The sequence below is a fragment of the Prinia subflava genome, chromosome 1 (genome assembly GCF_021018805.1).
Source record: "Prinia subflava isolate CZ2003 ecotype Zambia chromosome 1, Cam_Psub_1.2, whole genome shotgun sequence".
NCBI lineage: Eukaryota > Metazoa > Chordata > Aves > Passeriformes > Cisticolidae > Prinia > Prinia subflava.
Window position 1 is genome coordinate 23,734,783 of NC_086247.1, and position 16,988 is coordinate 23,751,770.

General features: G+C 40.1%; 1 protein-coding gene across 2 annotated transcripts in view; it reads left to right on the plus strand.

Moving 5' to 3' along the window:
- Positions 1–15: 15 nt before the first annotated feature.
- The window catches only part of RAD54B (RAD54 homolog B), a 63,335-nt gene continuing 46,362 nt past the window's right edge, over positions 16–16,988 (plus strand). For both annotated transcript variants that reach the window (XM_063391170.1, XM_063391180.1), the window contains exons 1-3: positions 16–111; positions 3,077–3,230; positions 3,883–4,054. In XM_063391170.1, the coding sequence (XP_063247240.1) occupies positions 3,093–3,230; positions 3,883–4,054 (310 nt within the window). In that variant the 5' untranslated portion in view covers positions 16–111; positions 3,077–3,092. The remainder of the gene's footprint in view (positions 112–3,076; positions 3,231–3,882; positions 4,055–16,988) is intronic.

Genomic DNA, 16,988 nt, shown 5'->3' on the forward strand with positions numbered 1-16,988 from the left:
CGGCGGGATGGGGAGGCTGCGCAGGGCGCATGCGCGGCGCGGCCGTGGGGCTGCCGGGAGAGCGCGGCGGGACAATTGAGCGCAGAGGCGAGATCGGCGGCGGGAGCGCAGGTACGGGAGCCACGGGCGGGGGGGCCCCGTGGAAGCGACCCTGGGAAAGACCCCAAAAATTATCTAGCTCCAACCCCCCTGCTGTGGCCAGGGATATCTTTCACTAGATCAGGTTGCTCAGAGCTTCATTCAGCCTGGCCTTGAGCGATGGGGCATCCACAAGTTCTCTGGGCAACCTGGTTCAGTACTTCACCATCTTTAGAGTGAAGAATTTCGGCCTTACATCTAATCTAAAGCCGTTCTCTCAGCCTGAAGCTATTGCCCCTTGTCCTGTCACTACACGCTCTTGTAAAAATTCCTTACAACTGCTTCTGATCTGAAGCGATTTTTCAGTAATGTTGATGTTCAAGGCGATGCACTCGCTGCCTGCAGTTTAACTGAGTAAAAGCTGATGCCGTGTCACGTCTCCGCGGTTGCCCACAGCCCTGTTCTGCCTCTCCGTCTGTGCCGGCAGGGCCTCCTCGAACACCCCGGGAGCAGCCTGCTAAGTTTGGGCATTGTAGCTGCCTTTAGCAGAGCACACCGTGTTGAGTTGGATGTGTAAAAATCTTGAAACATTCTTTGTATATGTATTTCATTTTTAATGCAGTTATCAATGTACCCTTAAGGACAGAAGTGCAGCCGAATTCAATGCCTGCCAGACCAGGTGCACCCCTGAGACGGTTTGGGCTGTGGTTTCGTGGTGCACGGGGTTTGGTCAGGCCTGGGTGCTAATAAAAGCGAGGAGCAGAGCTTTTTGCATTGCTTGCAGCTGTTCTGCTGCAGCCAGACTTAACAGTAAGGCAAGTACCAGGTTCCCTGGTGTATTGGGTGCTGTCTCTGAGGAAAGGGCATATTTGCATAGTCTTTCATTTAGTTTAGTCTGGCGCTGTTCCGTGCCTTGCAATATACCTGAATCTGATATTGCCTGAAAGATCTTGCATCAGTGCTTTGTTGTACATCCCTGATGTTCTATTTCTATTGTGTAGCAGTGTAAAGGGACAAAATATAAACATTTTGGTTATTTTTTTAGTATATTTTTGTTATATTTTATGACAACTTGTATTTTAAAAGACAAAGATGTATTTCTGGATGCAATACTTAATTTTAAAACCCACTAGCCCATAAGATTCTTTGTACTTGCAAGTAGGTAATACTGGTAACAGTGAAGTTACTAAATTATCACGAGTAGTGTCTTCAGATGTCTTGGTAATTTTCAAATCTCCTAAAGAGTCTGTTTTTATGGTTTAAGACCAAATGACAGTGCAGTGGCTGGGTGGATTTGGGAACCGGAGCACTTTAATCACAGATATGTGCAATTTAGGAATTGCGCAGCTTCTCAGTTCCACAGGACCTTGAGTGAATTGGGCAGGGTTAGTGCAGCCCTGCAGCCATGCATGTCCTTATGCAGAGCCCTGGGGTGTCTTATGTTGTTTTCCCAACAGTGCAGTGTAGGGCTGGGTAGAGAACTTGCTCAAATTCACGTGGCACCTTAAGCTGGCTGTGCTGAGCGCTGGCCTTGCAGTCTGCTCCTTCGGAGGGTTCTGAACACTTCTGCAGTGTTCACAGGGGTTCTTCACGCTGCAGATACTCCTGTTATAATAACCAACTACTCCCTTATTGCATAGGGCTAACTAAAATTCATATGCTATCAGTGTCAGGTAAGCCTAACTTAAGTGAACTGCTGTAGACACAGAGGCTTCTTTCCTTGTATTTTTAATAACAGCCACAGTGGAAGTGACAACAGTTGAGGCCATTTTGCCCCTGAGATTTATGTCTAGTAACAGCATCATATATATGTTAATTGTGCAGATATGGGGGAGAGAGCAGTATTCCTGCTACCACGATGTTTGCAAAGTGTTTCGGCAGTGCTCTGTCACCACTTCAGGGCAAACCTTGGAAAGAGAGGTGGTTGTGCTCCAGGAAGCCACTGGAGTGCAGAGTAGCACCAAAAAAGGTGCAGAAACACTGTCTGTTGCAGCAGGATGCAAACATGCTTTTGAGACTACACAGAAGTTTGATTCTACAGTCTGTATTATGGTTTATTTTTAACCTAGTAGTCAGGGGGATAATTTAAAATAAATGTGTGTAAATGGAGAATTAAACCTGTCACTGTAGTGTAAGTTGTGCTTGCCTTCTTCATTTCAGTTGATGTGTTATTCTGTTGGTGTTTTCTCCTTTTGTCTCTACTATTTGTTTCTACTTTTGTTTCTACTATCTAGATTTCTCTCTACTACTTTGAAGCGTTAAGATTATAACTTGTTTTTCTATTGGTTGCAAAGTAAACTTTGTCATATTAACATTGGCATATGTTTGGTTTTGTCCTAAGGTTGCTCAGGGTAATAAGGGTTTTATATTTTGAGGGAAAATCTGTAAGACATTGCTTCCACTGTTCAAGTGGACATAACATGTAGCAATAATACCTACTGTAATTCTGAGATAACTTTCTGCTGAGTGTTAATCTTATTAGGGTGAACCTGAATGACCAATGTATTTGACTGTTCAATGCAAAATGCTGGTCCCAGGTATGAGACATACCTTCAAGATTCATTGTTCATTGTGCACTAATAATGGGCTTTTCAAAATTATGTTTCAAGTGTATAGAATAGTAAGTTTTGCTTAAAATTGTCTTTTTTCTTATAAACTGGTGTAAGTTTGTTCAGCAGCCCTACACTGTGCATCTCTAGAGCATTTATTGCTATTGGGAACTGCATTAGTGGCTTTTTACATGAAAATCAAGGTGTTCAGCTGCAGAATTTGCTGTAGTTGATCTTTCTTAGTACTTAAACAAAGCATTGCAATGATACTACTTTTCCTTAAAGGTTATTATGCTTGTGAATGAATACTGTTATTTGAAGATCTTGTATGCTCTCTTATATTTTGAAATAGTGCTTTTGTTGTCATCTATGGATAAATTTTTATATTTAAAGCCTATCCTGACCACAGTTGTCTTTATCTGCTTCCTTCCTTCCTGTCCACCCTGCAGAGCAGTACAGCTAAATATGAGACGATCTGCAGCTCCGAGTCAAGTCCTAGGAAATGCAGGCAAAAAGCCAAGGTTTATCCCACCAGGAAAATGTACTGCTGTTGGTCTCAAGAATGACACTAAGGAGATGGGCCAAGAAATTAAGTTAAAGGAGGTAAACTGAACAGTGCACTAAAAAGTATTTTGTACAGTATTGTGATTAAAAGATAACATCTGAGTTTACCACAAACAATCTCTGCTTAATCTATTCAGAACAAATTTTGTTAGCGTTGCTGTCAGTGTCTTTGATCTTGCTTCTCAGGTTAGGCTTCTCTGACTGTGGAGTGGTTGCAGAAAAATGTTTTTCAAATAAATAAAATTGGTCAGTATTGAGCCCAAATGCAATTCTCAAGTGTAAAGGAGGTGGGGATTGCATCTTGGCATGGGCTTCATTGGATTTTTTTTTTGTAAGAGCAGTTAAAAAGCCAGGATACTTGTTGTGAAGTCTCAGTATGCCAGGTTGCTGTTCTGCTGCAAAGGTACTTTCTCTGAAACTTTTAATATTGACACAGAAAAGCAGCACAATTTCTATTTATTTATCTACAGAAGAGTTGTATTAAACTAAATTCATAACTATTTACACAAGTGTTTGGTATTGTGTGCACACGCTTTTTGTTGTGACTCATATAGTTTTGCAGAGATGTATACATTTATGTAAAGATTTCATAATGACAACTAATATGTCTTGAAATCCTTTGTTGTTGCTCTTTTCTCTATTTCTCTTCACCTGCTTGAAGAAAATACTCTGGTGAACTTCTCTTTTGCAGATAGGTGAGAAAGAGGGAGGTGCTTCATTGCTGTCTAAAATAAATGTCCAGAATCAAAATGAAAATCATACACAGTCTGTGGAGTCAAGTGAAAAAGTAAAGACAAAAGCATGTTTCAGCATTGACAAGTGTAGCAAGGGAGAAATGAAAATGCTACATGTGCCCAAACCTGGTAAGATGCTCTTTCTTTTTTACTACCACGTATCATAAGAGAATTTTAAATCTTATGAATCATAGACTGCATATACTAAACTTTTGCAAAGTGCTATTATTATTCTTAAGTTGTGCAGTGGTGGCATTATTTGGTGTTATACTGGATAGAGTGAAAGAAACAAGTGTTAAACAATTTTTTTTAATTAAAAAGGAAAGAACCAAGGTAAGGTGTTTTGGAAGCCAGTTGATAGTGTTGCTATTAAGGTTTCTTCCAGAAGAGCCTTCCAGTCAACTCACTCTAATCCACAGTTGGTGCAATACAGGAATTGTGACAGCTTAAATAGTGGGAAAGTGTTGTAATTTGGAGACCTTGCTGAGAAAGCTCATGCAGAGAAAGCTAACCATTCTGAATGGATTCAGGTTTCTTCAGAATTCATGAGGGTTTCTTTTCTTCATTGTCTCCAGTGGGCACTTAAGGTTTAAGCCAGCTTTAGCCACAGAGCAGACCTGGCTTTGCTCATTTGTGGGTGTGCACTTCATCAGCTGTGCCCTGGTAATGGATGCCTCCAAAAAACTGGGGTAGTAAGCACTGCAAAGACACTGGAGTGTCTCAGCTATAGCAAGTGCATTTGGATGGACCTGAGTGACATTGTGAGGTTGAGTGTCTTCATTTCCCAGTCTTGGTGTGCCCTGACCACAGGTGCAGCACAGTTCTGTGTTGTGTGAATGCAAGTGTATGACCTCAGGAGCCAAGTACATCTTGAAAGCCTGGCACTTGAGCTGGGTTACTAACAGTGATGGATGAAAATTGCTCCTTTTGAAGCCACCTCAGGCATTTTAAACACCTGTCTTACAGTTATTTCACTGTTGTTTCTTCATAATTAATTACACTGATAACGATGGTTTAAGGTTCATTTAATTAATAATACTTTGTCTAGTGAATGAAGTTTTAAAGGAGCATTTCAGGGCCACTTATCACCTTGAATTATTGGAAGGCTTTAACAGTTGTATTTAATTTTGTTTTCTATAAGACCTCTTAAATCTTGAAGCCTCATTGAAGCAAAAGTGACATAGCTCTGTGTCCCAAGGTCCAGCCAATAGTGAGGCTAATTCCCAAGAGGGAATTACACACATACACGTGTCTGGTCACATAGGCCAACACGGGTGTGGAACACAGCACTCAGGCAAGCACCAGCAGTGCCCATGGACACATCCCTTCCCTTCTCTGACTGCTGGGGGTGAAAGCCTGTTTGTGGAAAAACAAATGAATACACATGTATCTATATGTACAGACACATGCACACAGAGAATTTAGATCCCTCCAGTAAGTGGCTTTATGCACTCAGTCTGATCAGTGGCTGGCTCCTTGATTTGTTGGACACCCCAGCTGTGGGCACATGAGCCACAGAGGCCCACAGCTCCCAGTCCATTTGCTGGTTCACAGACCTGCACTCCCACAGGTACAGAACACTGTAGGTCCTGCCAGGAACTTGTCTTAGCTGCTTGGTCTGCTTAGGGGTGGGCTTCTGGATTCTGTGATCTCCCAGTTGCCTTGTGCCCGAGAGGTGCACACGTACAAACACTTGTGGCTGGTAGCTGAACTTACCAGGAGCCAACCCCCAGGATGTCCTGGTCTCTTGAGTAACTTGCATGGACTTCTTGGTCCCTGCAGTAGTCAAGTCTCAGACCCTCTGGTCTCTCCAATATCTGGCCCAGACTCACGGCTGCTCCAGTATTTGGCTTCCAAGCCTCTTACCCTGCTTGTCAGCCAGTCCACGCTGGTGTTCATTAGCAATCTCACACAGTATATCCAGTCAGTGTACTTGGTCTCTGGCCTCTCTGCTTGCTGACATATCCAGTACCTGAGCTCTGTGACCTGCGTCTGGTTCAACTCCAGCTTTCACCTGGGAAAATATTTAGTTTAGCAGAAAGATGGGTCTGGCAGTAGGATGCAGTGCATTGCTGAGGAAGCTTACTGACCTTCATCAGTTTAAAAGTGGCTGGCTTTTTCCTTTTATTGTTATGTGCTTGTTCCTGCCTGAACCATCCTTGTCTGTCCATTTTTCATGTTTTGGTAGTTTTTGATTCTTTCTTTCTCCATCAAAGCCCTTTCTAGCATCTGGAGATTGCACAGATTCCAGGCCTTGGTAGGCAGCAATCCCCTCCATTCTGTAAGGTGCTTTGGAGAGCCTTTCCCATTGACTCTCTTTTCTGGGTTTCAGTACCAGAAAATGGGAATGTGATAGCCCTGACAGGATGCTGCCACTGGCCTGGTATTATGTGACCCAGAGCATATGCTCTCTGTTTGGCAGAACTAATGTGAGGAAATTTAGCTTCCTTGTATGTTTTTAAGTCTTACAGCTTTCATGTCTATCTGCTGCATGCTGAAACTTCCAGTTGAAGCCTACACTTTAAGAAGATTTTCAGTGTCTATAGGACATGTTGTTTGAGGGGTCATGCTTCCCTATAGGTACACCTGCAAAAATTTGTATCTGCCAGTTCTGCTTAGCAGTGCACTTGAAAGATAAATAGTGGATTTAATTCCAAAATAATCTGGGATATCAGCAATCATTCCAGTAAAAATATTCTGAAGTGGAAGAGATATAAATGTCTTTTCCATATCATGAATTCTGGGTGCAGCTGGTCCTCTGTGATGACTTTGGAAAATTAGCCAAAAAGTTGTGGAGGGAAACCGGGTGAGCTGCTTCTGTTGATGTGCTGTTGCCTTTCTGAACAAGGCATTTTGTGCCAAAGCCCCTTCTATGCCTGCAGAATGAGGCTAACCCTGCAAGCCTTTGAAAAGCTGTCATGAAATGCGGTACACAAGAAGGAAGTCTAATGTCTGTGTTAATTACAGTTTTCAGGTTCACTGGTGATGCAAGCACTGTAGTGAGAAAACAATCCTGTGTTGAGTCTTCCTTAAATCTTAAGTAATTTCTTAATAACTTAGATTTTCCAAGACAGTTTCTGCCCTTTACGTCACTTTTGTCTGCTATTCATTACAACTAATGTTGCAATTACATTGATTTTGTAAATCATAACCGTCTTTGTAGTGTGAAGTTAAATTGTTTTGTCAAAGCTGGCTTTGGTATGAAATTCAGAAGTAATGGAAAACAGTTGTGAAAGCCAGAGTCAGTTGGAGGTTTTTATTACTATTAATATTGTAATGGAATTATATTTGACTATCAGTCTCTGGAGCCTCCTACTTCTCTATTAAAGGGGCATTAAAATAATTTTAAGATTGAAAAAGTCTGTGTGTATGCATTATTTTGGTTTACTGTCTCCATATCATTTAATGCAGATGATAAAGAGTTTAATAGTTATATATCACACTCAAAGCTGCTGTGTTTGGGTTTCCAGTGCAGCAGTGGAATGTGTAAATAAATACCCTAAGTTCCACTGAAATTCTTTTGAAACACCTGTGAACCACTGGACAACTGCACTGTTCATAGACCTAATCTTTGTGAAACCCAGCCTTGAGAATGCTGTGCATTCTTTCAAAAAAATAAAAAAAAAAAAAAAAAAAAAAAAAAGAAACAAACCAAAACTCAGTTATCTGACACACGGTGTCCATTTCTTGGAGCAGACAAATAAGGATTTTATTAGATGGAATCAATCTAAAAATTATAGCATATCTGCCTTAAAAAAGACTTGTTTTTCTAAGCTTCTTTAAAAAAAACCCTTTTCCCTAAAATGTCATTAATAAAAGTGAAGTGCAAGGGACTCTGAAATTCTGTGAGATGAGGTATTTCCAGAGATATTTAATAAATTCGTAGCAACAGTTGAATGAAACTTACATATGTGTTGTAATTTTTGGAGAGCTTGAACTGTAAGACATTGAACATGTTTCTTGGGCATTTTATAACGCGTGATTATAAGTTCTGAGTACTGGAAAATAATGTTACATGTTTCTTCATAGGAAAATGAACTTTACTACTGCTTTAAGAAATGGTATTTGCTTGTTTTCAAGAGGAATGACCATGGCAATCTCTTTGGCACCTTTGTTTTGTATTTAGAATATAATACTTGTTCACATAATGGATCTTCACACAATGGATCTTTGGGAGGGAGGTGATTCATTTGACATTGTCATTAATACTTTTTCTCACGTGCCTCCAAAGAATTCAGCTAAGTGTGCATGCTCTTTAAAAATGAAAATTATTTAAACATTCCTAAATTATTTACCAGTAACTGAAAACAAAACCATAAACGTGTTTGGAAGGATATTATTGCACCTCTCAAGTGCTCAGTTTCTACTTGCCCTCATGACATTCTCAGTTCTATTAGCAATAACAAGAAAATACAAATAATTTGCATTTGAAGAAACAATGGACAGGCAGATCCCTAAACTACCCTTAGTATTTCCTCAGTGTTGATGGTGAGTGAGATTGGCAAGAACTGAGGTTTTTACCCACATTGCCTTCAATTTAAAGATTAATATATATTTTTTTATTTATATAAAGCATACATAATTTAATTAAAGTTTATTATCTGAGTTTACAGGTTGCTTTCTGTTGATACTTTTAATCTAGGAGAATGTTGCTGTGTTTTGCCCTTTGGGTTTACTATTTTGTGTGTGGAAATGAACAGCTCTTTCACCTGAACACGTAGATGAAACGTTCCAGTTGGACTGGGATTTCATTGTTTGAACTGGATGTAGATGAACAGAAAAAATGGATAAAGAGTTTTATTCTGTTACAGCTCACCTCCTGTTTGGTTTTTGGTTCAAGAGTCTTTGTCTTTCATCCATCACTAACATCTGCTAATGCATTATCCAAGAGCAACCTTGCCAGAAGTCATGGTCAGATACTATCTTTGAGCTAACAATGAGGACAAATTGTAGCTGTATTTCATAACGGGGTTAATGTGCTCACCTAAGTCTCTAAATGGATGTTTCTGAATGTCTTTCATGCTCATGATATCAACTGTACTTATTATTTGCATATAGTTTTGAATATATTTTCTCTATCTTCTCTGGAATGTTAATGTTTACTGACTGCATTTGTCTGTAAGGTTTGGATGCTTTGCATACTTAAGCATTAATCATTTTTCATAATGTGGTTCCTTCAGCTTTCTAGAACATTGTTAAAGGTCTGTCTGATACCTCTTATCACTCGATATGAATAAAATCCTTTTAACCAATTAGTGTGAATATTAAGAGAAAATCCAGTGTTCATTTATGGCAGTAGCAATCAATTACCTGTCACTTTTAATCAGATGATTGGAAAATTTTTTTTTCAGGGCTTTCATATTGTGTAATTTCAGTCTAACTGCCTACTTATGGTTTCTAGGAACAGAACTAAAAACATTCATGCCTAGCATCTCATAATGAAACAGATTATTCCTAGAATTACTTTGATATCTGCAAAAGTACAAGTATTAATTTCTGTTGTTGCACTTCAAAGATGAACTAAAAAAGACATTTCAGTCAGTCTATTTTAGTGATGGAGCTGCATGTGTAGCTGCAGTTCTGTGTGTCCTTTAAATGTTTTTATAAACAGCTTGTAAAGCAGTTAAATTTTTGGGTAAAAGATACTCCGTAGCTCTTAATAATTAACAAGCACACTTTAGAACAGCTCTATGACTGGATGCCTGAGTGTAAGTAATTTATTACTACATTGTTTGGAAGTAAGATTTTACAAATCTATAAATTTTGTTGTAATTTCTTATTCAAAATAGTATCAAATTACTTAGATAGATCTTTATGATTTAAAATGTTCTTCTCCCTGCAATGTTCTAGAAGAACAGTTTATAATAGTGAATAGACAAATTTATAGACAAGTTTATTCTCAGTTCAGGATAGTTTCTTTAGTGTTCATGTGTCATCTGTGCCTGTTTGATCAGTCCATCTCAAGAGATGGGGATGGGTTAATAAAACTGGATTGATGTAAAAGCATCATAAGATAAATTGTCCATACCTGATTGGATGCTGGTTCCAGAAGTGTTCATTTATACATCGGTCACAGTAGGTCTTGTGTTTTCTGGTCTGTAGCTTTGGGATTCTTTCCCCTCCTCAGGACAGCAGCTTTTACTTGGTGCTCCTCCTTGGGGTGTGAAATGATGTTTTCTACTCTGCTGCTGTCTTAAGGCTCTCCCTTGTGTTTCCCCAGCTGATTGTGCACACTCGGTGTTCCCCTGGGCTGTGGTCACATTGCTAACTGGTTTATTCATCTTGAATTTGGGATGCCCACCAGCTGAGTGCTGAGATACACCATGCTGGTAGAGTTAGCAGCCAAGAGTGAGATGGAAAGAAGGAACTTCACAGCAGCTTCACTACCAAAGGCAGCATCTCATATAAAGTTCAGCAACTAGTTGCTTTCCTGGATGGGGCAGCCATCTGCAATGCTGCTGCAAAGCAAATCCAGACTTGCATAATTCTAGTGGCATATTTCCACAGTTAGTACAACCTAATTTATAATTTGGTATGATCATATCTTGCTGTCATATGAATAATTAGGCTTTATGTAATTATAGATGATATAACCAGGATATTCACACATTGGAGAAAAGAGCAGTGAATTGGCAGAGAAAGGTACTTTTCATTTGCCCCAGTTAAATATGCTTTGCATTTAAGCTAATGAAAATAATGAAGGAGAGGGGAAGCAAACCAGAAATCAGAAGGGTATTACATGATCAGAAAATAAAGAAAAAGAATTATATCAGATGTAAGATATTCAACATTTCCCAAAGAAGTTGGAGGGATTAAAATGAAAGTTTCACAGTAGCAACTTGTCTATTAAATGGAACTGTGGCTGCGTCTTTACAATGAAAAATATGACTTGTCATGTTCTTTAGTTTTGCGCACTGATATATCTGTTATTGAAGAAAGATGTGCTTCATGTAAAGATGATAATCTTTCATGCATTTTTACAAAAAGGTATTAAGTTATTGAAACTGAAAATTTATGAACAAACAAGCAAAAAGACTTACATACTTATTACAATTTAGCTCCTAGAGTTGCATGCAAGCACACAGCATATAGTCTGCAATATACAGAAAAAGAAATTATCTAATACTGTAACTTTAAAAAAGAGAAATTTGGAAAAAACCCTGTGCAGAGATTATCTTAAAGCATTCAAGTTTATCAGTAATAATTCTTTCTATTCCCTCATCCATTCTGAGGGGAGCTGGACACATAGTTTCTTCTTACTTATTTTTTGATTTTCAAAATCTGTTATCAGGCTATGTGAATGTAGGATGCGCAAAAGAGAAATACATGGCTATTCACATTTTCTGACATGTTTTTATCTTCCTTTCCCTCACTCTTTGTGAAGCCCTAGTTTGGAGTGTGGGGAGTTGGTGAGTGTGTATGTTCCCAGCTCTCCTGTCTCCAATAGATATGAAGGTGGACTTGGGGGAAAATGAGGGAATGCAGCTTATCAGGTGGAGGGACAAGAAATGCCTTACTGAAGGGAACTGGGAGGTTTTCTTGAGCCATCATGAGTATTATGACACACTAGGCCTGGATGCCTTCAAAGCTAGTTGTCAAATCTTTCTGTGGTTGTGCTCATTGTTTGGATCCCCTTTGTTACCATGTCAGCCTAACTAGAGTTCAGTCCTAGATTTTGGCTTTGGGCCTTAAGTTTTCCCTGAAACAGAAGCTTTGTCACAGTATAACTTTCCTTGAGCCAACAAGATAGTAAGATGGTTATCTCACAGTCTTTAAAATTCCCACTGAGCAAGATTAGAAGAATGGAGAAAGCTGTTTCTCTGTCAAATGCAAGGAATGGTGCACAGGGTAGTATTTTCAGGATAGTATGTAAAAGCACAATGTCCAAAATTTTAATCTATGAACAAAATGGGAGACTTGCAGAAACTTGGCTTCTCTTACACTATTTCTTTTCCTAGGGGATATCTTGCTGGTGAAGATGTGAGAATTTAGGGAAAATATCTTGGGAAAATCATACTTTCAAACCTTTCTGTATTTCTTAGCTGCTTCTGATTAGTCATCAAAAAACGTGTTGGAAGAGAGGATCAGAGAAGCTGTAAGCATGTGAGGAGTTGGCATGCTTCTTTGTAAATAATGGGGCTCTTAGCTTCTCTGTTTTTAAGGACACAACTTATAAAGTGAAGAGCTATTTCATGGAGCTGTACAGTCACATAGTGTTATAGAGTCCTGTAGCTTTAAGCCAAACTTAGTTTGAAGGATGGTTACTGATCTGAATGTGTGGGTGTTGGAATATCACACTGAGATGAAGATAAATTCTTTAAAATTTGGCATGGAGGGCATTTTAATTGGCTAATTCATGTATCCCCCATTTCAGTGGGTTAAATGTTGAAAGAATGCTTTATATCAGCAGAGGGGACAGAGTTGTATTTATCTTTTATGCTTGGAATTTTAGCTGATAAGAGCTCTGGAGCAGGCTGGAACCCTTGTTGCAGAAGTTTCAGTAACTTAGAGGTTGGAAGTTAATACATGATACATGCTAGATGCTGATCACAAAAACAGATGCCGGACAAAGAAAAGAGGTAAAGCTTTGCCTTATTTGTCTCACCTCCCATGCAGGACAGAGATTTAGAAATAAATGTGCAGGAGAAAGGAAAGGAGTGGTCTGAGAGGTCCAGGTACAGCAAAGATAAAAAAAATAAAGTATAAAACTGATGGTGGAAGTGCTGATGAAGAGGAGAAAAAAATCAATTGATATGAGAAAACCATTTGGAACACAAATGACCTAAAAGTATTATTTCTAAAGGGTCTGGTGCAAATGTATTTAAGCACTGTAACTTCAGGTGAAGTTGTATTAAACTTCTGGTTCACAAAACTTTGTCATCTTCAACCCTCTCTTTAGTGAATAATGCCTGCACCCCTTAGCTCTTGACACCACTCATGAAACAACTGTCCCTGTGAGAAACCTTCCAAGTTGAAAGTTTTCTTACCCACCCTTTGCTCAGCAGGCTCTTAAAGACAGGTGGATTGAATGACTTGGCACTGTCTTGCTGTCATGTCAGTGGAGAGGACTATATGATGACCTAATGGAAGTTTTGCAGCCCTTTCTACCTATAGACACTCTCATCTTATGCAGCTGCCAAATTCATTTGCAAGAGTGAGCAACTGCCTTGATACTTGCCAAATGTTTCCACTACCATAATAGCCCACTGTATTCAGTGATGTGTAACATACCCCATCCTAGCTGCTGAATCTTTCTACATTTTTTTGTGAGCACAGAGGTACCAGGGTTGCATTTTAGCTTTGATTCAAGTCTTGCAATCATCCTCTTGTTCTCGAGGACTTTCAGGCTCGTAGGTGATCGCAAATGCTAACCCCAGGTCCCTGCAGAGCTGGTTGGCTTGTGTATTACCAAATAAGAACAGAAGTCCTTCAGACTTATCCTGGGGCTACCACTTTGTGGGCAGAGCACCTTCACAGGCCTTAGCAGTCTGTTGATTTAATATTTTTTGCACTAGAGGGTCCCAGCCTGAATCACTTAAACTGGTGTCATTCCTTTGAACTTTCATGTTTGCTCTCTGTTCCAAATGGCATCTTTCAACAAACATTCTTTCTTAGGGCATCCTCAGTTTTCTCAGATGTCTTTTTTGCTTTGTCTCATGTACCTTATAGTGATTCTTTTTTTAAGTCTATCATGGAGAGATGCTTTCTCAGTTCTGTGTGACCAAAGATCCTCCCTCTCCCTCCAAATTGCTCCCCTGATTTAAGACATTCTCCTTTCCAGGGTGTTCTGTCTCATAATTTATCTAAATGTGCATGGGCCAATTGATGCAGTTAGTGGCTGTGATACAAACCTATCACTCGTAAAATTGGTGGCCATTGATCTTTTCCAGTAATTCATAGTGATTTGGCTACTTTAATTCCTGACTGTATTATAGCTGTGATTCATTCATCTCAATAGTTCTCCAGGATGCACTGTTTGTATAATTTTCTGCTATTAATTCTAGACTTTTTCACAGCAAAAATAGGAGGTATAGAAAGCAGTGAAGTGATATAAGGGGTGCATGTATGTTTATTTTCTTTGGTGATAAGCAGAATTTCTCTCCTGCTACCTGTGGTTTGCTGTCACCTCAGTTGTGGTAATACAAGTCTTTAGGAATATGGTTTGCAATTCACCCTACAATGATCCAGACAGAGTCTGAAGCCTTTTCAATACATTTCTTTCTGTGAGTTATTTGTCCTGTGGCATACTGGATTAGGGAACTGCTGGTGATTAAAACTAACCCAGCTCAGAAAAAAAATTATTAATACGAGTTGTCCAGATTTGTGAGTGCTCATATCAGCACAATGAAGGGGCAGGAACATGACACAGTTGAGGGGAGGCAGAAATGACTGTTTTGACAGTGTCCCACATCTATGTTGACTTAAGCCAATTATTAAATTCATATTAAATTCTTATGCTTGCAAAATAAATAGATTATTCTGTAGCTAGATCATCTTGCTGAACTGGCTGTGCACTGTCTTGCATAACTGCAAGTGTTACGGAAGGTGTAGGATGAAGGGTGGTTTGTGGCAACATCTTGGGTTTTTATAATTGTCTTGGTACGACACTTATTGTTTTAGCTTGAAGATGTCTATATGTATCATTAATATCCAGGCTTTTGACATTCTCTGATTTCTCATCCAAGTACTGATATGACCTTAGGCTGATGAGCAGAGCTATTTTAAAAAGGGAAAAAAAAAAAAAAAAAAGGAAGGAAAAAAATATTGATTGGTAGCCAGCTTCATTTTTACAAGGGTTATTTTACCCTCATGCAGAACAATATGTAATTCAGGCATTTCATCAGGCATTTGCTCAAAAGAAAACTTTATAGCAGTATTTTGCTATAATTACATTAGTGTGGAAACTTAGTCTCTCTAGCAACATTAAGCACTAAGGTAACAGAGTAATACAAGTTTAGATAAGTCTAATATTGGGAGTTGCTGAATCTGGTAGCCCGTTGTAGAGGAGACTGCTGCAGCTCCAAGTGGCCAGGACCACGAAGATGTATCCTCAGGACGCACTTGTGCACACTGTATGTGTATATACAGCCAGACATCAAAAAGTGCAGCACTCATGCAAACACAAGCAGCTTCAATGGCCTCATCCTTTCCATTCACTGGCTGACTGTGAAGAAAGCTTGTTTGTGGCAAATGCTTATGTATATAACATGGATCCTCCAGCAAGTGGCCTTAAATTCTTACTCTGCTCAGTTACTGGATCCCCTGGTCTCCCCGCTGATGCACAAACATGCACTGGGTCTGTCTGGCAGCTGCTCTGACCAGTGGCCTGTCCCCAGGTGTACTGGTGTGCCTCTACTAGCCCAACCTCAGACCTTCTGGTCTCTGCAGTATCTGGCCCAGACTCATTGTCGCTTGGCTCCCGAGCCTTCTGCGTGGCTAGTCTGCCTTGGAGTTTGCCCGAGGTTCCACAGTGACACGGGTATCCAGGCCGTGTGCCTGGGCTCCAGCCTCTGCCTTCTGGTGCCTCAAGCACCCTGGGCCCCTGTGACCTGTGGTGCTACAACTCCAACTGCTGGTATCTGTGTTTCCCTACATGGCTACCCTGAATGGAGACTTTCCCTCACCCAGGAAAACTGGCATTTTACAAAATGCAGTTACAAATGCAGTTTAACAAGCAGATAGGACAATGTGCCCTGCTCAGGTCCAGGGCATGGCTGAACAACCATCCTGGGCAGCCACCTGTTTACATGCACCTGGCCCCTGTTAGCCCTTTCCCCCCCTCTCCCAGTGTCCTTCTGTGCTTGTTCTTTCCCAAACCACTTTCGTGCTTCACTATTCTTTGTCTTGCCTTCAGTTCTTCCTCTAAATATCCTGTACTGCCTTCTGCAATCCCAAAATATTCTTTCTGGCATCTCACGAGTCCCATACCCCGTGGGTAGTAACCCCCTCCTTGAGTCTGTGAGGTGGTCTAGAGAGATCTTCTCCTGTGGACTCTGGGTCTCTCTCACTCCTGGGGTCTGGGAGCAGCTGGACTGAGGGCTTGGTTTCTTTCATTTGGATTATTGGGGTTCCTCTGCCTCACACTGTTCATCTGTGCTCTTTGTGTCTGTGAGAAGGAGCCTTTAATCACTGACTTATTTTTGTCACTAAAAATTCAAGAGTCTGGGTGGGCACTGCACAACTGCTTCAACAGCGGAGGATAGAGCATAGGCTCGCCTGTGACTCCTCAGTGCTGATACTGCCAGTTTAAACTGTGTAAAACACATCCAGGTTTTTTTCAGTTACTGAAGAACAACTAAGAACATAAATTAAAAAACCCCAAAACTCTAACCACCAGCTTTGTATTCTTAATATTAGTACAGTGCAAAGTGAGGGGAAATAGGAAAGGATTACGAGTTTATAAGTAATGGTTTTCATACAGTGCTTCTAACCACAAGAGAATTTTGTTTCTCAAATTTAAGTGTAATAGGCTTCAGACTATAAAATGCTTTATTTAATCTTGGCTTGAAAGCAATGCCAGTGGAGTGGACTGGTCACAATTTTGTTAGGTGGTACTGACTAGCCAAGTCTTAGAAATGGTTCCAAAGTGCTTGTTATTCTAAATGCTAATTGATTTTTAGCACTTAAAAGTCTCCCTTTGTTTAGCGTGAATTTCTTGTTTTGAATGCGGCTTGTGTCTGCTTTGGGTTTTTCCCCTTAGAGCAAACAAGTTTATACCGAGATCTTTATAGCCTTAGGATATTTCAACCTATAATTATTTCTTTCCTTCCCCTGCTTCTAGGCTCTCTTGTTTTCAAGGCTGGACATGTTAAGCTTAGGAAGCTGTTGCCACTATCTCAAGTGGTGTTTTGTTTCCACCCTCCGGACTCTGTCAGGGGAGTACGTCATTTTTCAAACTAGTTTTTGCTTTTTGTACTTGAGAACACCTTTCCTTCTATCTGCTGGGTTTTCCCTTTCTCCGATTTGTTGCTTTAGTTAGACCACAGAAATGTAAAGCCTTGCATGTGTTTTTATGTGAAGGCTTGCTTTAAGGGGATACGTTGTTGAGCAAGCATTAGAAATG